General features: G+C 40.8%; 1 protein-coding gene across 2 annotated transcripts in view; it reads right to left on the bottom strand.

The window, feature by feature from the left end:
* The window catches only part of MAK (male germ cell associated kinase), a 49,824-nt gene extending 29,023 nt beyond the window's left edge, over positions 1–20,801 (bottom strand). The window contains exons 1-7 of one of the 2 annotated variants that reach the window (XM_067006777.1): positions 20,579–20,801; positions 13,674–13,727; positions 13,254–13,583; positions 7,435–7,489; positions 6,289–6,410; positions 4,306–4,385; positions 1,581–1,713 (exon numbers count right to left, since the gene is read on the bottom strand). In XM_067006777.1, the coding sequence (XP_066862878.1) occupies positions 1,581–1,713; positions 4,306–4,385; positions 6,289–6,410; positions 7,435–7,489; positions 13,254–13,354 (491 nt within the window). In that variant the 5' untranslated portion in view covers positions 13,355–13,583; positions 13,674–13,727; positions 20,579–20,801. The remainder of the gene's footprint in view (positions 1–1,580; positions 1,714–4,305; positions 4,386–6,288; positions 6,411–7,434; positions 7,490–13,253; positions 13,584–13,673; positions 13,728–20,578) is intronic. The other variant, XM_067006776.1, reaches the window with a different exon arrangement.
* Between the last annotated feature and the right edge of the window lie 1,737 nt (positions 20,802–22,538).

Here is a 22,538-nt window from a genome sequence, read left to right as displayed (position 1 = left end):
TCTGACAACTGCAGCTTATTTTGATTGGTAGAATGCAAATTTAGCAGCTTATTTGGATGCGGTTACAAAACAGATATGCATCTTAGCCAATCCAAATAAATTTCTGCTTTCTAGATTTCTTAATTTAGTAAGAATACTGTTTTTATGATGCTAGGCTTCACTAAAACTTGTATATGTATTACTACTGCAAAAATAATTTTATTTTCAAAGGTTTTAACGGAAGTTAAATAGCATTCATAGTAATGTCAGACATTTCACTTTTCAAGGAATCACCTTCCAAAAGCTTCACTTTGATTCTCTGAATTGTGATGAAAAAAATCAAACGATTATTAGAAATAAGGTAACTGATTTTTCTCTTCGAAGCCAGTTGGAAGGTGCTCATTTAAAACTGACCTTGTTAATTAGCCATGTGTTAAAGTGTGAACTTGGTTTATGGGTCTCTCATGTTACCAGATCAGACCAGAGAGGAATCAGCAAGCATACAGCGGAGGTCGATCAGACGTGTCCCAGCTTGTTTTTTTTTGTTGTTGTTGTTGTTGTTTTTTGCAGTACGCGGGCCTCTCACTGTCGCGGCCTCTCCCGTTGCGGAGCACAGGCTCCGGACGCGCAGGCTCAGCGGCCACGGCTCACGGGCCCAGCCGCTCCGCGGCACGTGGGATCCTCCCGGACCGGGGCTCGAACCCGCGTCCCCCGCATCGGCAGGCGGACTCTCAACCACTGCGCCACCAGGGAAGACCTTCTTAATTGTTTTTATTGGAATACAATATACATACAGAAAAATGCACATGTCCTAAGAGTACAGCTTGCTGAATTTTTACAGTTAGAACATACACATGGGCCCAGCACCCAGACCAAGGAACTGCGTGTTATCAGCTCCGCAGAGGGCCCCTCCTCTGCACCCTCCCAGTCCCTACTGCCCCTGCCCGGACCACGTAACCACTATCCTGACTTCTAACAGGTTTGTTCTGTTTTTGTACTGTATATAAATGGAATCACATAATATGTGCTCTTTTTCTGTTTGGCCTCTTGCTCACAACATTGTATCTGTGAGACTCATCATATTGTTTACGTAGTTGTAGGCCTTTCATTCTCATTGCTGTGAAGTAGTCCACTGGGTGAATATATTTGCCTCTGGTGATGGACATTTGGGTAGTGTGCAAGATGGGACGGTCACGTGTCTGTGATGAACGTGTGTATGTCTCTCTGTTGGTAACTCAGGACACTCTTTATTTGTTTATGTACTGGCTGTCATGTAAGCAGCATGAGGCAGAGATTCTTTTCTGTTTAGTTCACGTCTGTGTTCCCAGTGCGTAAAATAGCATCCAGCACATAATAGGGGCTCAGTAAATGTTTGTTGAATGAATGAATGGATGCGTGAAATCCTTTTTTCCTTCCCTTTTCATTTATCACAAGAGTCATGAGGCAATCCTTCTCCCTCTCCAAAGAATACAAAAAAAAGTCAGTTCTACATTTTGCTTTAAATACTTGATATGGGACCTCCAGAAAGATGTGTAACAATCTACTGTAGGAAAACATCAACAGAGACATGTGCCTCTGGACAGTTGCAAAAAACTACTCACCATCTGGTGGATACATAATCGGTATACGGTGGCTGTGACCTTAATTCTCTTGCAAGTCCAAAGTCAGCAATTTTCACAAGTTCTGGGCCCATACAAAGCAAGTTTTCCGGTTTCATATCCCTATGAAAAAAGCCTTGGTAATATAGAGAGGAAAAACAAGAATAAATCATCGTATCTAGACAGATTTGATTTACTAACAAGAAAGCTGAGCCTCTCTGTTCTAATTAGGAAGGTGAACTTAGGAAAAAAGTAAACCATATTTATTGTCTACACAGTGATGGGAGGCGGGGACCCTGCTTTCAAAATGATTTGGCGAGGAAGTTCATACAGCATACATGGCCATTAAAAAGAAGTATCCACATGTATTTCTATTTGTGGATCCGGTGAGTTCAGGCACTGGGTTAGATACAACCACATTATGATTATCTCCGCTAATGTGAGGTATTATGATCACGAGTGGGTAGCAGGTGAGGAGGTTGAAGCTTGGAGAGAAGCATTCTGGGGAAAGCTCAAGGAGCGCTGCATATGAGGCTTCAGTCAGTGAAGCTGGTCTTATCACTGCTCTACCACATTGTAGTTTAACCTGCGATTCCTTGAGTGTCATCACTTGGAGAAGTCTTTTAAACACAAGTGGAACGCCACACATTTGAATCAACTCCTTGCTTTAAAATTATTTAACAGCTCAGTTCTCTCCTGGTAGCTGCCTTGTTGAAACAACCCCAATAATTATAATGCTTATTTACCAATTTAATATATAAAATAAACGGCTAGTTACCAAAGCTACGTGGCAGCCCAGTGAAACTGAGGGCAGAAAGGCCTCCTTGCAAATAAATGTCTAAGGAGTAGGTAAAGCACACTGGTTGTACACAGCTGACTTGCATCCTAATGACTTTGCGGGGTGGAGAATTAAGAACGGGCCTGGTCCTCAGTTGTAGGTGACCATGATCAACGCCAGAGGGGTTTCATGCAGATTGGAGCTCTAGGAAGACTTTTCTCAACCTAAACTTTTTTAACCCCTTCAAAGCCAGGGTGGGCTCTCCGTGACATCTACAACAGTTTTGTACTCTGTTTACCTGGTACTCCTTACTCAAAATAGCTACTGAGATCCATCCATTTCACTAACTTCCAAGAGAAACACATCGTAATTTCATAATATGAAGACAGGAATGGGAGCACGTGTGATGGTAAAGTGACATTAACCATAAAATCTTAATTAAACCACAGTTGAGGTTTCCCCCATCCTCACTAATACAAATATATAGGTAACTTGGTCCTAACTTTAACTAAAATATTAGTCCATTTCTTTTGACAGCTACTGTTTTTAAAATACCTGTTTTCTCAAAGGATTACATCTGAGATGTTTACGAACTGTGGCAAGAATAATTTAGCTTTTGTAAAAATGTCTATTGTTCTTGCAGTCTGGTTTCCCAAATCACTATGTAGGCACTTATAAAGCCAACTTTGGATTACTCATATGGTATTTACTTTCAGCAACGATTTTTAAATTCCAAGCTGGTTTCCTCCTTCAATCCCTTATGCTCTGAAGTTGCTGATAGTTGATATATATCCAAGGAATCTAAACCAATTTTATTACTAGCCTAAAAAATATCAGCAACACACAAAACTCTTTCCAAAAATCAGAGAATTCATGAGGCTTTTGATTTTCCACATCACACTTGCTTCCATTGGCATAAATTAACGCAGGCAAATATCAAGAGTTAACCATGCTGACCAGAGTTTAAAAATGAGTTGAAGATCAGGAATCCAATGTGAACAAATAAAATAGCATATATCCTTTACATTCCATGTAATTAATAAATGACTGACTTTTATCGTGGATTGTAATATATTTTCATGGGTTTTAAGCTTTTAAAGACCTTAATAGTTTACATAAGACAAAAAACCCCTGGAGATTCAGGAATGGTCTTACAGTGTTTATATGGAATTCTGCATAGCATTTCTAGAAAATAAATTATTTCCTGTAGCAGCTAAGAGAGAAAGGAGAAAAGAAAATATAAAATACAGGATGAAACATGAAAGGAGACTAATAATGGTGGTTTTTGAACATGTCTATGCTCAGAATGCAGCAATGGTATGCTATAAACTATCCTAATTTAATATCTAAACATCTAGTGATGCTAAACTAGAATCATTAAAAATTAATGACCATTACATCACTAAAAATTTTTGTAATAATATTAACTTTATTTTGGTTTGATAGATATGCAAAAAACTATAAGATTACATAAATAAGAAATGCATAAAAAGAATTTCTCCAAATATAGAAACAACTAAATGTAAATACTAAGGAAAACTAGAAAATACCATAGCACAGGTGCTTTAAACAAGTTAAGTGTTAATAATTGATCATGATAGATCAAAGCATTCCAATCTTTTCCAAAAGAGGGACTTTTTTGGTTTTTTTTTCATTTCCACGGTAAAATTAGGTGGAATGAGGTAACGGGTTGGGGTTATGATGACTGAGACTAAAGGCTGATGATCAAACTGTAAAAAAATTCTGCTATAGAGGAAGATAATTACAGATTATAGAAATTCTATTTTATATAGAATTATAGAAATTCTAAAATTTTTAAATAAAACTGTCAGTTAGTAGGCACATACTCCAAACTTGGAGTTATCCAATGTAATATTATTTAACAGTTTATATACAATTCCTATGCATGACCGTGACAATAATCTAAAGGGGCAGGGCAATGAAACCTACCATGTTTATGGATAAATGCCAGCCCTTGCAATATTTGATACATAATATTTCTGATGACCGACTCAGGGAACAACTTGTTTCTGTGAAGAAATGAACAAATAAACAGTGATGTAATTCAATTTGTAAAAAGAATGCTGTACATTAAAGGTACAGTTATAGTGTCAGAGCAGAGATTTTATATATTGGTCTTCAGTTGACATGGAAAAGAAGTTTACTTGAATAAAAAAGGCTTGTAAATTAATCCTCAAAAACAATATTTCAGGAAGTTAAGCTACCAAAACCAAAGTGTAAAAATACCACTAACCTCAAATAGCCCTTTACCATGTACAGTTGTTAATGGTTTAATTTATACTTTTGACATTGAATAATATTCTAAACAATATCACTTTAATTTCCTTTTAATTTAGAAATCCAGAATTGAATCATGAAATTCCAAAGTTGAGTCTTTTTAATGTTCATTTGCAATTGCATTCACCACTTCCACTTATATATATATTTAAAATCATATGAAAGTATAACATTTCATGTATTTACATGTACTTAATTTTTTCTTCAAAATTATATCTCAATATACCATGCATATGTTTATCATTTCATATATTTTAAAGAGCATAAATTATTAATAGAAGCCAAGAAGATTACCCATAATCCTACCCACCTGATAAGGAAACTATTTTGATTTTTCAGCATTCTAATCCAGCCCTAATCCATCTGTGTGTATAACTTTTATATTAGATGTCAATGTTACATAAATACAACTTTGGTTTCTGTTTTTTATTCACTTATAAGCACTCTTATAATCTTCATAATTATCGCTTTTAATGGCTACAAAATAATTACATCAGTATTATACAGTGTAATTACCAGCCTGTTCTCCCATTGATAGTTATTTGTTTTAAATAGTTCAAAGAGGTAAGTGAAGCTTGGTATAGTCATTTAACAGAACACACTAGCTATGGTAACTATGAAGATTATGTATCAGCATTAAAAAATGCCTATAAGTGAATAAATCAAACAGAAAAATGTATCACCACTAAAATTACAACTACATAGAAAATATGCATGTCTGTATACAGGAGCTAGAAAAAACTAGAAAAATAAACACTGCTTTGAGAGGTAGAATATCCTTTACTTTTATTTTAACTGCTATTAATGTCATAATGATACCAGCCTGAAACATAACAGGCATTCAATACAGTAAGTATTTTTTTGAAAGAAGGAAAAATATGATTAAAGAAAAATTCACAGACCATCCTTAGACCTTGAGAGAGAGAGAGAGAGAGAGTGTGAGAGTGTGTGTGTGTGTTTAAGAAATAGAGAGAAATCAACATCATTCTACTGGGAAGTTCATTTCATATTTTAGGCTCTTTTGCTGAACAACTCTGACTTCAAAAGCAGGCAAAATGGACATTAAACTCCCAGATGTGACCAGCAGCTACCACCAAAATGTTATCCTCTCCAAGCTCATGGCAGATGACTGAAACTCTCCTTCTTTAGAGATTCTGTTCGTTTGTTTAAAAATTAAAATGAGAATTTCCTTGGGATTGGTAACACATTTTTATCATTCACTTAAGCATTCTAATAAACAAGTGTATTAGATCCTTTCTTAAAAGCAACTTCATTCTTTCCTCCATTCCTTCATTAACCTTTTGCAAGATGCTTGGGAGAGTAAGAAAGACAAGTTTCTCAATTATGCCCAAAGCCAGCTTTATTATTGAGTATTAACCTATAGATAGATTTTTGTTTCAAAAAGTATAGTTAGGTAGTGTGCTTATATGAAATATTTACCTTGACTTTTAAGTTATTACCACGGAAAAATGATGGTTCTTCAACGTTAGATATTATCCTTTGATAAAGATAACTAATTTAAATCTACCTCATAGACTGATAAATCTGTACATTGCCAAGTGTGACATAATGAAGGGATCCAAGGGACTCGGGGAGGAGACAATAAGGAAAAAATTAGTTTCCATAAAGACATACCTGTCTTTCATTAATTGATAGAGGTTTTCTTTCATATATTCAAATATAAAATAAAGATGGTCATTTTCTCTGATAACTTCTTTCAGTTTAATCACGTTGGCATGATTAAGTTTCTTCAGAGACTGCAACAGAGCAAATGAGCATTAACATTTTTGAAGCAAAGTTGTAGAAGTTGGCACGATCTCATCAATGCTAGGATGATAAGTACCTTAAGTAATTTTCCATTTCTTCTAAATTCATTAATGAATTTTTAATATCTATAAAAATTTCCATGTCTAAAAACATCTAGAGCATCTATTTAAGTAAGCAGTGGGCTTCCCTGGTGGCGCCGTGGTTAAGAACCCACCTGCCGATGCAGGGGACACGGGTTCGAGCCCTGGTCTGGGAAGATCCCACGTGCTGCAGGGCAACTAAGCCCGTGCGCCACAACTACTGAGGCTGCGCTCTAGAGCCCGCGAGCCACAACTACTGAGCCCGCGTGCCTAGAGCCCGTGCTCTGCAACAAGAGAAGGCACCGCGATGAGAGAAGCCCTTGCACCGCAACGAAGAGTAGCCCCCACTCACCGCAGCTAGAGAAAGCCCGCCTGCAGCAACGAAGACCCAATACAGCCAAAAATAAATAAATTTTTTTTAAAATTAAAAAAATATAAAGTAAGCAGTAATTGTCTGAGTAACGAATATAAGTGCAAAAGTAAACCAGGTCAACAATAGCGACAAAACATTTCAGTCTGTCACTTTTTTTTTTTCTTGGTCATTAAATAGGTTTAATTTTTTCTGACTTAACTATGTGGAATGCCATGCAAAAGTCTCCAAAAATTTATCCAAGTTATACAACATAAAATATAAAGAAATGGTCTGTGGTAATTTAACAAATTACCTTTCCTTTGATAATATGGATTAAAATGCTCTTTTAAAAGTGAGAGTATACTTTTCAATATGGGGGTATAGTTACTTTCTGTTCTCCACTGACATTCTGATGAGAAATGAGAAATTAAGAACATAAAGAAAAACATAAGAAATATAATTATCTTTGGTCTGCTTCCCGCAGAGAACAGAACCATCTTCTTAGCTACCATCCTCAGAAATGAGACACATGTGAGGTAGAGCTAAGGCCTTCTGGGGTTCTTTTCATCTCTGGGATTTTACCTTAACTTCTCTCAAGTTCATACATTCATCCCAAGAATAGAACTTTCTCTTCATTCTGCAATAAAAAAAGAAAAGTTTAGTGTGTGGGGACCGGGGATTTGAAGACACAGTTTACACCATTAGCTTTCTTACTGTATAATTAGTTCACTTTGGGCAAGCTGTGATATCTCTTTTCCTTCCTCCTTAAAAGGAGATCATCTCCCTTCTGTGTATCTCAAGGCCATTTGGTGCAGGGTCATGACTGTGTCACTTCTTGGACAAATTGCCTAATGACTTCTCTGTGCTGCAAACTGCTTAGCTATAAAGTAGGAACTACTGCATAAGAAAATCCTATTGTAAACTGCTTAGTTCAGCACTCAGTAAATACTATTGTAGATGTCCTTATTTTTACCGGTATCTGTGGTCAGCTACAATAAGGTGTGAAGGGCATCACTACTATTATCTCTAAAATATCCTTAGTGAATCAGAATTTCAGTTATACTCATTGAGGTGCCAGAAATTTATGAAGGAGCTTGAAGAAGTTGAAGTTGGCTTACCAACTTACCAAAAGATACGTTTCAGTACTATAGATTTATAAATGTCCTGCTAAAATGATAGAAGTAAATGTAGCACAGTGCTCAATTTGAAATAAAATAGAAGTCAATTCAAATATAGTATAAAAGTATTTTAGTAAATTGATCAAATCCATGCAAAACTTATACATATAATCTCTATGATCCTTAAAAAGTAATTATAGAATTTTTAATCCAGTGTTTTAGAGGCTAGTTAATATATCCAAGTTCCTTTTCAAAACTTAGTACAAATGGAAACTTTTATTCTTCTTCAAAATCTGTACTAGCTGCATCCACATATACTAATATGCTACTTTCTTTTCAGCAATTACTAGTTATCAATACTACCCTAAGGTAATGCATGTATCTATATGCAGCAAATACAGAAGTTTCCTTGCAAAACAATTATCCCGATTTCTAAAGAAATAATTATAAAAACTTAAACCAATTTGTTAGAATTCTTTTTAGATTCCCTGCCATCTTCTCTTTCATTTATTGATTCATCCAACACCGACATGCCAGGGTGGTGAAATCAGAGATGGTTACCCTGATGCTTCCCATCTCACAGGAAATAGACTTTAGTTAACACAAAACAGACATACAAATGAGCTTTCAGGGTCATGAGATGAATTGGCCAGGCCCCAGGCCTTTTTGATGAGGCAGTGTTTCAGATGAGACCTGAAAGACAGAAGGTGCCAGCATGTGAAGGCTGAAAAAAAGAAGATTCAGCCAGACAGAAGCAGCTAGAAAGAGCCGGGCTGGTTAGAGGAAATGAGAGACCTCCTCAGGTCGATCCTTGTTCCTTTAAGGCCGGAGCTGATTTTCATGGCTGTGAGGTCACCGTTCCTGCTCTGCTTTTTCTCCCGTAGCGCTTTACCCACCTGCTTACACACCATATAGTTTACTTTTACACTTAGTCCTTCTCCCCTATCCTCACACGCAAGCTCCTTGAGGACACCTCCACATGCCTGCTCAGTTTCTGGCACATAGTAAGTGCTCAATCAATGTTTACTAAATGGATGGATGGATTTCGATACCCACAGCTGGGCTCCTCAGGAGCGGAATTGCCTCTCAGGTCCTTGAAGGGCAGAGAGCTTCATAATATTTGTTAATTTAATGAGGTGTGGGGATCTTACCAACACTGCCTAGAATGAATTCTATTACAGATTTTTTTTGGAGATGGCAGCAGATACCACAAGGTTTCTTACCAGTGACCTAAATTAAATTTCCCAAGGGAAAAACTCTCTTGCTTCTAGGCCTTCATACATATTATTCTTACAGCTTGGAATATTCTTCCCCTTCTCTTGATAATTTTTGTCATTCTCGAGATCTTATTTTATGGGGAAGCCTTCCAGGATACCTCTCCAGCACTGCTTCTCTGTGCTCCTATAGGCCCCGGTATCCCACCCCCCCCTTCATAGGACTTATCATATTTTGTGTTGTAACTTTTCTAATTTGTTGGTCTCTTTATAACTCATCTATCCCATCCCCATTTGTCCCAAGCACCAAGTGTAATCGGAGCTTAACAGTTAACGTGTTGAATGAATTTTTAAACTTTCTGCAAGCCTTCCAAATGACTCCTCTTCTTCTCATTCATTTTTACTCTGTCTTTAATTAGGGTATGAACACTGTCTGGCACATAGTAGATACTGAATGTGGCAGACACTATGACTTGTCTATCCAAGAGCCACTTTTCATCTCTTCTTTATTAACATCGATCAGCTTTAACCCAGGGATACAAAATGGCCACCTAAGTGCTCAGTTTCCCAGCTTCTCTTATCACCACATGTGCCACGTGCCACACTCCTGGCCACGAAGGAGTAACCCACAGTCTTCTGGAGAGGGGTGAGGGAAAGCTTTTGCTTTCCTAATTAGAAGAAAGTACAGCAGCTGACTGACAGTAACAGTAACTGTTTCAGCTCTTCCTTACTTCTTCTTACTTGGGACTCATACTCAAGGCCTAGACTGCTACATCTATTTTTAAAAATTTATTTTATTCAAGTATGGTTGATTTACAATGTTGTATTAATTTCTGCTGCACACCCAAGTGATTCAGTTATATATTTATATATATATTTTTATATTCTTCTCCATTATGGTCTATTACAGGATATTAAATATAGTTCCTTGTGCTGTATAGTAGGACCTTGTTTATCCATTCTGTATATGTTTTCATGTATCTGCTAATCTCAAACTCCAAGTTCAACCCTCTCCCGACCCCTGCCCCCTTGGCAACCACACGTCGATTCTCTATGTCTGTGAGTCTGTTTCTGTTTCACAGATAAGTTCATTTGTGTCATATTTTAGGTTCCACGTATAAGCGATATACGATATTTGTCTTTCTCTTTCTGACTTATTTCACTTAGTATGATAATCTCTAGGTCCATCCATGTTGCTGCAAATGGCATTATTTCATTCCTTTTTATGGCTGAGTAGTATTCCATTGCATATATATACCACATCTTCTTTATCCATTCATATGTCAATGGACATTTAGGTTGCTTCCATGTCTCGGCTATTGTAAATAGTGCTGCTATGAATGCAGGGGTGCATGTATCCTTTTGAATTATAGGTTTCTCTGGGTATATGCCCAGGAGTGGGATTGCTGGATCATATGGTAATTCTATTTTTAGTTTTTGAGGACGCTCCATACTGTTCTCCATAGTGGCTGCACCAATTTACATTCCCACCAACAATGCAGGCGGGTTCCCTGTTCTCCACCCCCCTCCCACTGCAGCTATTTTTTGAAGACAAAAGAACCTAGGTCTGTGATAACGGCACTGAGACAAGGTATGAGCCCTGGGCTGCCTACCTCAAAACATTTTACAATGTGAAACAAATAAATCCCTATTTAATTTACTTTTGGTTAGTTTTTTAAAATTTCATACACCGAAAGCATTCCTAAATTATACACGTAAGACTTCTTCTCAGCATTCAGTCTATTTGACCTCTCACTTCCCTCAAGTTCTTACCCAGCTCTATGCAGGTGAGGTCCAATTCCCCATTCTATGAAACTGAAGACTGAAACACATGATCTTGCCACACAGAAGGAATAATGAACATTTTGTTATAGAAAACAAACCAACGGTAATAACCTTAAATGATACCACGAGACCCAACCCTCATTCTCATTTTCTTACCCCCTCTCCCCGGAAGCCACAGCTTTCACGAAGTTTATGTAAATCTTTACGGTCCTTTTAAAGATATTTTTACATATAACTTTATTTATGTGTAATGAAGTATTTATTTGTGTGAATTTACATAATTGCTTAGCCCACAAATAAGGATGATTTCATCTCATTTTGGCTGATACTTACACCTCATTTATTATTTTTTTCTTTTATTGCCTTAGTTAGGGTCTCCGGTTCAATCTTGATCCGTAGGGGATATAGCAGGCACTCTGGTCTTAAAACCAACTTTACAAGAAGTACCTGTAATATTTCACCTTTCAAGTCAGGGAAGTTTCTTCTTATTCCTATTTTTCATTTCAGTTATTGTACATTTACTTATTTGATAATAATGGCTATTTAACAATATTTTATAAAAGTATTTTCTTATATGTGTAAAGTTTTAGATCATGATAGTGTAAAGTTTTTAACATTTGATAAACATTTGTTAAAGCATTTAAATTTTAGATGATCACCATTTAGTTGATGTTGTAATCAGTTTCCAAGACTCGTTCTGGTGGAAGCCAACTGCCGTGTCATGAGGACACTCAGGTGACTGTCTGTAGAGCCCCATAGAGAAAGAAATTGAGGCCTCTTTTTGTCCTTATAAAAAAAGGAAATTTGGACACAGAGATAGGCATCGAGGGAAGGTGATGTGGGAGGGATACAGAGAGAGAAAACCATGAATAAGCCAAGGAGAAAGGCCTACAATAGATCCTGTCCTCCCAGCCCCCAGAAGAGACCAATGCTGCTGACACCTTGATTTTAGACTTCTAGCCTCCCAAACCGTCTCAATAAATCTCTGCTGTTTAAGCCACCCGCTCTGTGGCTTAAACTTTGCTACAGAAGCCGAGAGTATGAGCCAAATGATGTTCTAAATTCCTGTGTTGAAGTCCTAACCTCCCAGTACCTGAGTGTACTTGGAGGTGGACCTTAAAGAGGTGATTCAGGTTAAATGAGGTCTTTAGGGCGGGTCCTAATCCGATATGACTGGTGTCCTTATAAGAGATGAGGACACAGACATGCGCAGAGAGACGATCATGTGAAGACATGGGGAGCAGAGAGCCATCTACAAGCCAAGGAGAGAGGGCTTACATGAACCAAGCATGTTGGCTGACACCTTGATCTCTGACTTCTAGCCTCCAGAACTGTGAGGAAGTAAATACATTGTTTAAATCACCCAGTCTGTGGTACTTCGGTACAGCACCCCCAGCAGACTGAAACAGTGAACCACCTTGGGCTGGTTGAGCCTGTAGATGACTGTGACCTTGGCCCACCTCTGACTCTGCCACCTCACGAGAGACCTGTAGCCCCAGCCCCAGCTGAGCTACTCCTAAATTCCTGACTCACAGAAACTGTGAATTAACAAACGTTTGTTCTTGTCTTAAATCATTAAGCTTCGGGGTAATTTTTTTTTTTTTACATATGATAGATAACAAATACAGTGGATTAAAGAAATAAGTTAATAATAATTAACTCTATTTAATTGGTAAGGTTGGGAAAATTCCATATGACACTCAGAACTCAGTGTGATACTATGAATACCATCTGATTTTGAGACCTGTTGTTTCAAAGAAACAATAAGCTCTACTCTGTACTCAGCTTTAAGTTCCAAAATTACCTTCAGTTTCAGTTCAAATGTATCATGCATAAAAAGCAGAGCCCTTATATATATATATATATTTTTTTTGTGGTACGCGGGCCTCTCACTGCTGTGGCCTCTCCCGTTGCGGAGCACAGGCTCCGGACGCGCAGGCTCAGCGGCCACGGCTCACGGGCCCAGCTGCTCTGTGGCACGTGGGATCTTCCCGGACCGGGGCACGAACCCGCGTCCCCTGCACTGGCAGGCGGACTCTCAACCACTGCGCCACCAAGGAAGCCCTATATTTTTTGATTTGTCCATATGTAGCTGGACAAATCAGAAAATTAACATGTGGGGATCAGCCGAACTCCTTGTTGGCAGCGTTTTCTCCAGAATGGCATTCTGTATTAGCCTAACAAGCATGGGGTCCAAACCAGACTTCTCTCTGTACTTGTATACAGTCTCAAGCAAGCAAAGGAAAAGAAAGGTCGTCAAACTTGGCGGTGTTGCCCTTGGTACCTTTTGATGGCCACGAGCTCCCCTGACTCGACGCTCCTGCCCATCAGCACACTCCCGTAAGTGCCGTCCCCCAGCTGTCTCATGGTTGTGTATCGGTTCATCTTGGAAAAATAATGCAGCACAAGTTGTTGACTGCAATGACTTCCTTGTTGACTATAAATATAACTGCGTCTTTATTTTTGTTCGTTTTTGCCCTTAGACTGTTGTTGCTACACTGGTGACAGGCTTCTCATCATTAAACACAGGCTCTTCCCCAAGATTATGTAGGTTCATAAGATATAGCAATAAGGAATCTGGCAAGGAAACAGTGCTTCCATTCTTATGAACACCCTGTAAAAAAAACAAAACAAGAATAAAAGGGATTTTCATTAAAGAACCTCTTCCAAAAATTTACTGGTAACCTAGGAAAATTATACGTACCGACGTGTTAAGCATGTGTCAGTAAATCAATCGTGCGATGTGAATGCTCTGCACCTATAAAAGACAGATGGTACTCACTGGTGAGCGCTTCATTTACATGGTGCCATGTTACTTATCCCATGAACGTTCAGTAAATACTGGCTTAATGATTTGCATGACTGCTTTTTAACTGACTATATAATATAATCTATATTAGTCCAAATCAGATTTTTGGAAGTCAGGCGCTCTACTCTACTGTGTCCATTCTTTGAATCAATGTTTGCATCATATTTAATTTGGACCATAATCCCTTATGTGAAACTCCTGGGCCAGATGTGTTTGGAATCCGGGAATTTGCATATTTTAGAAAAGTAATATGGTACGTAACACCTCCCAAGCGGCATCTTAACGTGCCTATAGAAAAATGTTTGAAAAGTACACTAAGTAAAATAAATGAAGACCATAAATGGCCTCGCGTCATTTGGGTCATGTTTTTTTTTTTTTTTTTTTTTTTTTGTGGTTTTTGTGGTATGCGGGCCTCTCACTGTTGTGGCCTCTCCCTTTGCGGGGCACAGGCTCCGGATGCGCAGGCTCAGCGGCCATGGCTCACGGGCCCAGCCGCTCCGCGGCACGTGGGATCTTCCCGGACCGGGGCACGAACCCGCGTCCCCTGCATCGGCAGGCGGACTCTCAACCACTGCGCCACCAGGGAAGCCCCTGGGTCATGTTTTGTTGCAGATGAATTTGCACAGATTAATTTTTTAAAAAATAAATTTATTTATTTATTTTTTTTGTTTTTATTTTTGGCTGCGTTGGGTCTTCATTGCCGTGCTGGGCTTTCTCTGGTTGCGGTGAGCGGGGGCTACTCTTTGCTGCGGTGCGCAGGATTCTCACTGTCGTGGCTTCTCTTGTTGTGGAGCATGGGCTCTAGGTGCGCGGGCTACAGTAGTTGTGGCATGCGGGCTCAGTAGTTGTGGCTCGCGGGCTCTAGAGCGCAGGCTCAGTAGTTGTGGCGCACGGGCTTAGTTGCTCCGTGGCATGTGGGATCTTCTCGGGCCAGGGAGTGAACCCATATCCCCTGCATTGGCAGGTGGATTCTTAACCACCGTGCCACCAGGGAAGCCCCAGATTAATTTTTAAAAATTCATCTTTCAGAGCTTTGTGGGTTTCAAAACTACAGAGAAGGGATTGTGGATCTGTTATTTGAAGGGTACAGGTTTCTATAGGTTCTGATTTTATAACTATGATTAAAGAAAACACACAAAGCACATAAAGCCTTAGTGTCTACCTCATTAAAACAGTGTTCAATAATTTCCTCCCATTGTTCTGTCTTAGTTCTGCATTCAAGGAACAATTTCTCATTTCACACCTGTTTATCATTCTTACGTTGCTTTAAAAAATCTCTATCATTCTGTTACAAGGCTGTATGCTTAGTTACAAAGTGTAACAACATGTTTGGCACTATCAAATAGTTTGTTTTAGAATGCCTTTTACAGGGACTTCCCTGGTGGCGCAGTGGTTGAGAATCTGCCTGCCAATGCAGGGGACACAGGTTTGAGCCCTGGTCCGGGAAGATCCCACATGCCGTGGAGCAACTAAGCCCGTGTGCCACAACTACTGAGCTTGCGCTCTACAGCCCGCAAGCCACCGCTACTGAGCCTACGTGCCACAACTACTGAGCCTGTGAGCCACAACTACTGAAGCCCGTGTGCCTAGAGCCCGTGCTCTGCAACAAGAGAAGCCACCGCAATGAGAAGCCTGTGCACCGCAACAAAGAGCAGCCCCTGCTCGCCGCGACTTGAGAAAGCCCACGGGCAGCAACGAAGACCCAATGCAGCCAAAAATAAATAAGTAAATAAATAAATAATAAATTTGAAAAAATAAATAAATAAAATGCCTTTTACAGGGAATTCCCTGGTGGTCCAGTGGTTAGGACTACATGCTTTCACTGCCAAGGGCCCGAGTTTGATCCCTGGTTGGGGACTAAGATCCCACAAGCCATGCAGTGTGGCCAAAAAATAAAATGCCTTTTACAATCTGATGCTTCACTCAAGGTTTTTTTTTTTTCACTGTAGCACGATCTCCACGAAATAAAATCATAAAAATTGCTTCTCTATTAGATGCAGAAATTTAGGAGCGACAAGAATATGTTGTAGTTGTCAAAGTACCTAAGGCTTCCAAAAATAGGCTTTCTGGGGAAACATGGCAGAGAAGTGTGCTAGAACTATGTTGTTTCCTTTATACAGGAACACATTTGTCCACAGGAAACTTTGGAAGAAGCTGTGGGGCTTTTACATAACAGGGAGTGTGTGTTAATTTGTCATTTATTTTACTTCATATAGATAATAACCACTTCAAAGGCACATGAGAGGTAGTTTAGGCCATGCTACCTCTGTGGCCGGGATCTTGAAAAAGACATCACAATAGTAAATTCCAGTCCTGTTTAGTGGTTCCTTCATTTTTCTCAGCTTAAATCTGAGCAAATGGTCTTAACACATGCCAGCAAATGGTTCCCCATTTGCCTGAAAATGACGTTCTTTTGTAAGTGGTCATTACATTATACACAGACACAGATTCTAAATATTAAGGCATTAATATAGAGAAAGGTAACACCCCCACCTCCTCACATATTTCCTGACCAAAACGTGTGTTTGCTTTTCTTCATTTTTCCTTTATCTGGATAAGGAAGTATAATTTTGAAAGCTTTTTGGGGGTTTGTTTTGTACCCTGTGCTATGATTAAACAGAACATGGACTATGAAGTGTATTTCTTCTGATCACTTAGACTCTTATTAAATCAGTATTTTGCATTTTATTATCAGCATGTTAAATTGCTTTTTTCTTTTCTTTTTTTTGCTGCATCGGGCAGCTTGTGGGATCTTAGTTCCTCAATCAGGGATTGAACCCCATTCACTGCAGTGAAAGCACAGAGTCCTAACCACTGAACCGCCAGGGAATCCCTCAATTGCTTGACATTCTTTTCTAGCTTTTCTATTTAAGGTGACATACACTTATCTCTTTTAAGGAAATGTGCTTTCTAGAGGTTTACTGATTCTTTCTGGTTAAGTAACAATACAGAGAATAAATTTGTCCAAAAGGCCATGGTGTTTATCATATCAGTAAAATTATACAATAAAAACACAGAGGGATTAAATGACCTATGAGCAATCAGAGAATCAATGACGGCGTCAGTCTAATACTTGCATTAGCCTGAAGCTGTTTGGTTTTTTTAGTGCCGTCCCCAACTGCTGAACAACCCATTCTTGCCAGCTTTTACAATCACTGGTGCAGCTAAAGGAACCACCCTTCTTCACTGCCAAACCGTGTAGAATCTACCCCGCAATGAAAGCTGCCCACCCGCTCCGCCCCCTAGAAATTCCTAACTCCTCACTCTAAAACGCCAAGATGCTATAAACACCGAGAAAGTGCACAGGTGCTCCCCCCACCCCCCGACTACACCCTGGGGCTACATCTGTCTCATCCTGATGCCTGGAAGGACTTAGTGAAAAATTATAGGCCAGAAACAGTGAAGGGAAAGAGTGTGAGTGGGGGAGAAGGGAGTCTTCCTGGAGTTCCTTAAGAAAATTATTATAATTATTATTTCTTTTTTTTTTTTTTGCGGTACGCGGGCCTCTCATTGTTGTGGCCTCGTCCGTTGCGGAGCACAGGCTCCGGACGCGCAGGCTCAGCGGCCACGGCTCACGGGCCCAGCCGCTCCGCGGCACGTGGGATCCTCCCGGACCGGGGCACGAACCCGCGTCCCCTGCATCGGCAGGCGGACTCTCAACCACTGCGCCACCAGGGAAGCCCGAAAGTTATTATTTTTACCCAACCCCCCAAAACTATTTAATTAAGAATGTTAATGGGATAAATAGCATCTTCTTTTCTTTGCAAATCTGCTGCATATGCAACAAATTATTTTCATGTTAACGCCTCACTGAGGACAGGCATTGAGGGTCTGAGAGGTAGGCAGTTATGTAGGCACTTCTGGGAGAGGACAAATGGCTTGAGGAGGGAGGCAAAGAGGGAGCAGCCCAGATGGGGAGAGTTCAGAGGTAAGAGGTGCCAGAAACATTGAAACTTTCCCTTGCAGCGGCTCAGCAACCTGCAAAAGTGGAATTAACTGCCTCTTTCCGCTCCACTATTAAGACCATCAGCCCACCATCATCAGCACTATTAGCACAACAGACCGTTTGGTCACTGACTCCTTTCTGCATCGTCCTGGAAGCCCAACCGGTTTTGCAGTGGCTGTTGTAGAAACTGCACTCCAAACCTGACCAATCATCTTCCACATAAACCCTGGAAACGCAAAGTTTGTTTCAAGTGCTATAGCATAGGATACTTACATTCAGGGAAAAATAAGTAAGGGACACAGCCATTCCCCAGTTTCTTTCATTTGAGGGGTAAGGACTATGGATATGACATAAATTTTAAAAAGCTCTGATTTGTGGCTCTCAGAGAATTGGGCCAGTTTACTAACCTTTAAGTAACACAAGTTTACATACTATGCTCCCAAACAAAACTTTAAAAAGGCCCCTTTAGAGTCATGTTAAATACAAAAAGCTCTCCAGGGTGAGAAGCTGACCATTTCAGCTGTACCCTTATCCCCCTAAAAATATAAGGATGGGGCTTCCCTGGTGGCGCAGTGGTTGAGAGTCCGCCTGCCGATGCAGGGGACACCGGTTCGTGCCCCGGTCCGGGAAGATCCCACATGACGCGGAGCGGCTGGGCCCGTGAGCCATGGCCGCTGAGCCTGCGCGTCCGGAGCCTGTGCTCCGCAACGGGAGAGGCCACAGCAGTGAGAGGCCCGCGTACCCCCCCACACACACTAATAATAAGGATGATGGCCTAATGGCATAGATATATAAAGGTAAAGGATTTTTAAAAAATCATTACTCCCGTGTACCTACTCACTGATAGCATATAAACAACTATTTTTATCAGTGTAGAATAGGAAGGTCGTAAACAGATTACTAGTCAAAAAGCAGTACATGTAACTTAAAAGACAGACTGCCTATGGGTCCCCAGTTCACACCCAATAACATTTCTCTGCAAGTTACATATATTCTTCTCTGTGGACCTTTGGAAAGCTAATTCTGCAAAACAGGGATGTATTAACATGATTTCTTATGCACATATTTCCATATATTTATATTTCCATATATATGCAACAAAGCAACACAAGTAAATGTAATGTAACTATGATCCTCAATTAATTTAATAGAACTGTTAGGAACTTGGAATTTTCTGCAGTCAAGCTCCAATACTTACTGACTTCCTTATGAGTTATACAAACCTTATATTCTGGTTTAAGGAAAAAGACATTTATTTAGAGGCTCAATTATAGGCCTACATTAGATAAATACCCTTATCATTTCTCTCCCATTCTAGTTGTCTTACTTTTATCAAAGTGCGCAATTACTGTAAACTTGAGCTTTATTCTCAACAGCTTCTGCCAGCTAATAAGGGATTTAGATAGGATTAAAGAAGATTAACAGAGAGGGCAAATGGAGGGTAAAATTTGTGTCTGCCCAATCACTGAGCAGGTAACGTTTCCATGTCTTCAACTTGTCTTTGTAGAATCTGCTGTAATGTTATTACCCTAAGTCTGGCATTAACGTTTGTTTATTTTTTTAAAAAAAGTAACGCCATAAAAACCATTAAGTTGTTCCAAAAGCAAAAGAAAAAAAAGATTTCAAACTAACCAAATCATACGTTTACAGAAATTAAAAGGGGAGCTTTTACAATGGGAAAACAGGATTCTGTGTCAAAAAATAAATAAAAGCATGGTGCTCTGTGCTAATATTCACAAACTGTTTTAAAACGAAGCAAAACCAAACCAACATAACCCACCCCAACGAAGAGATGGAACAGCCAGCTTTGCGTAGGCAGAAGGTGGCCGCCCGGGGCGGGGGGGCGGGGAGGGGAGGGTTTGTCCCTTCCTGGTCACTCGGCGGTGAACAGGGCCGGGGGCCGATAAAGGAAAAGCCAAAAGGCTGGAAAGTAACTTTTGCCTCCGCCACTATTTCGACTGAACGGGTCGTTTTTCTGATTAAAATCACTCCGATAACTTTGACTCTCTATGAGAATTCCGTTACAATTAGAACAAATGCCTGATCATTTTATTTCTTTTTTTTTCTCTTTTTTTCCCTGATCATTTTAAAAGATTATCTAAACACAGTTACATACATTTCTCTACTTTTAGAATTGAGATTCCAAACCACTAAAAAGCCAGTTTTATTGCCTCCCCTCCCCCGACTCCAGCCCTGTCCTTAAACTGACCATGTCTCCGTCTTATTTGTAGTAAAGAAGCAGTTTTCGTTCCCAGACGCTCTGATCTTTTCTCGCAAACCGGGGCTTTTAAAAGACTCCAGTCTGCGGGCAGGGCTCGTCCCCGAGGCCCTGCGTGTCCGGTCGCAGCGGGCAGGTGATCCCCTGACCCCCCCGCGGTTGGCTCGGCGTGAGGACTGGGGGCGCCCGCTGGTCCACCCTGTGCCGGGATTCCGCTTTTACCTGGGGGTCATTTGGGAATGCACGAATGAGGACTGAATTTGGACCCAGTTTCTCTTTCTTCTTTTAAGTTTTGTAACAGTTTTGAACTCAATTCCACTGCCTTCTCCAGACCTGATCTCGCCCCTCACTCCTAAAAAGTAGCGCCCCTCCAGCCTAAGCCCTAAAGGGAGCGGGGGAGGACGGGGGGTGCGTTGGGAGACCCTGGGGTGGACGTTCGGGGGTGCGGGACCCGCAGACTGATGGATTCCCGCCGTCATCCTCTAACCCAGGATTGACCGCGCCGTCTAGGAGCGCAGGAAAGTGGTCGAGGGGGTCTCAGAGCGAACCGACAGCTATAGGAGCAGGTTGACCGCCTCCTGCCCGCCCCGCCCCTCCCCTCCCCGAATTCTCCTTCCTCCAGCCCCTCCCCCTTACCAGTGTCCAGGCCCTTTCTCTCGGCGGAGGTTGGCTCTGGTAGGGCAGGGAGCCGAGGGGACATGCCGGGCCGCCTCGCAGGACAGACTCGGGCTGGGTCGGACGTAGGGTGGCGGCCCGGCTGCCAGCTCGGGATTACGTGCCCGCGCCGGCCGCTTACCTTGTTCACTCCCTTGTGAAGCTATGGCGTGCTGTGTTTCGTCTCCTAGGAAACCGCGGGGATGCTCCAGCTCAGCCCGCCCGCTTATGCCCTGCCCACGGGGCGTGACCGAGCCGGAAGGCCCCGCCCCATACGCGCCCGCCCCGCCTCCCGAGGGGCGGAGCTTCCGGGGATACTTGGGTGTCAATGGAGTTCGCGCTCTCTGCCGTTTAATTTGGGGCTTGGGAGAGTCCTGATTACCTTTGTAGTTATTTATTGGAAGTTGGTTTGCTTGCTCTTTATTTTGTTTGCTCTGATTCATTCTACAAAGTCTTGATTCATTGAATCTTGTTCCCAGACTTGTGAAGAGCAAGTGGAAGGCAACGTTTGCCTCCTAGTCCTTGTATTTGTCTATACATGTACTGCCTGGGGAAAAACTGCACTGGGTTTTGCAGTTTGCAAGTCCAGTTGCAATCCAGAGCAGTCAACTCCTCAGGTATGTGTTATCTCCATTTTCATTTATTCGTTCAGAGTACTTACTCATACCAGTCACAGTGTTAGATCGTAGTGATCCCGGGGTAAATGAGTGAATGTGTGAATAAATGAGTTGTGAAAGAAGGGCACACTTGTGTTATTACCAAAAAAAAAAAAAAAAAAAAAAAAGCCCATAAATCAGAAGCATGAGACGTGGGGTAGTGATGTACCTATCAGTAATTATCCATTAGGTGTCAGGCTCTGGACCTGACACTGAGAATAATGCCAGGGTAGCAGGACAGACATGTTCATGGTCCTCTCACAGCTTAAAGTGAAAAAGACAGGGGAAGTAAGAAACGTAAGTTAGATCATGGAGGTCTTATATGCCCAGTTATGACGCCTAAGCCTTATCAAGCAGTAACTGGGGAACCAATGAAGAATTTTCTACAGAGGAGTGATATGTTCACGTTTGCACTTCAGAAAGATCACAAAAGCAGCAGTGGGTAAGGTAGATTTCAGCAGTGATTGTACAGGCAACAGAATAAAAAGGAGGCTATGGCAACTGATCAGGAAGAAATGATGAGGATCCAACTGTAGCAGTGAGGCTGGGAATAGGACAGAGAGGGAGAGAACCCAAGGGATATTTAGGAGTTAAAATTGACAGGACCATGTGGCTTAGATGAGTGGTGTCATTCCAGTGCTAGGATCCTCTGCAGCTGCCTCCGGGTGATCCCAGAAGTTCCAGGCAGAAGTCAGGGAGGGCTCATACCTAGGAGATCAAAAGACATTGAGTCCAAAACACTCAATTGGAACTTCAGCCACAAAACATCCCTACGGATGACTTTGACCATCTTGAAGGGCCACAGGACAGGGTTGGGAACCTGAGATCTGGCCTGTCTGTCAAGAAGCAGGTACTTCACTGCGTTATGTTTAAACAGATTAATTCAGTTCACTTCGTTCCTTTTGCAAATAAGTCTAGAGTCTGTCCTGCTTCAGAGGAAGTCATAAATTATATCCCCTCAAGTGTGTTTGCTTCTGTCAAATGAATTTGAGGAGCTGATCTTTATCAATATGTTTCTAGGTCCAGCAACTTTGTTTATATGTCTTATTCACTGACTTAGAAGATTCTACTGTAATATGATATATCATCAAATTCCTGTGCAAAATGAAGCTTGAAAGCTCTGAAATAAAAATTTTTAAATACTAGAGGGACATCATAAAGACAAGTGACTATTGAAATTAAAACTTTCATTCTCAGCTTTTTTCATTTCTTAAAATGCATACTTTTTGAGTTGGGTTATGATGGGACATTTGGGGGAGGTTAAGTTTAAAAACTCAGGAAATCAA

This window comes from Kogia breviceps, chromosome 10 (genome assembly GCF_026419965.1).
Source record: "Kogia breviceps isolate mKogBre1 chromosome 10, mKogBre1 haplotype 1, whole genome shotgun sequence".
Classification (NCBI taxonomy): domain Eukaryota; kingdom Metazoa; phylum Chordata; class Mammalia; order Artiodactyla; family Physeteridae; genus Kogia; species Kogia breviceps.
Note: the sequence above shows the minus strand (reverse complement) of the source record. Positions and strands in the feature narration are given on the sequence as shown.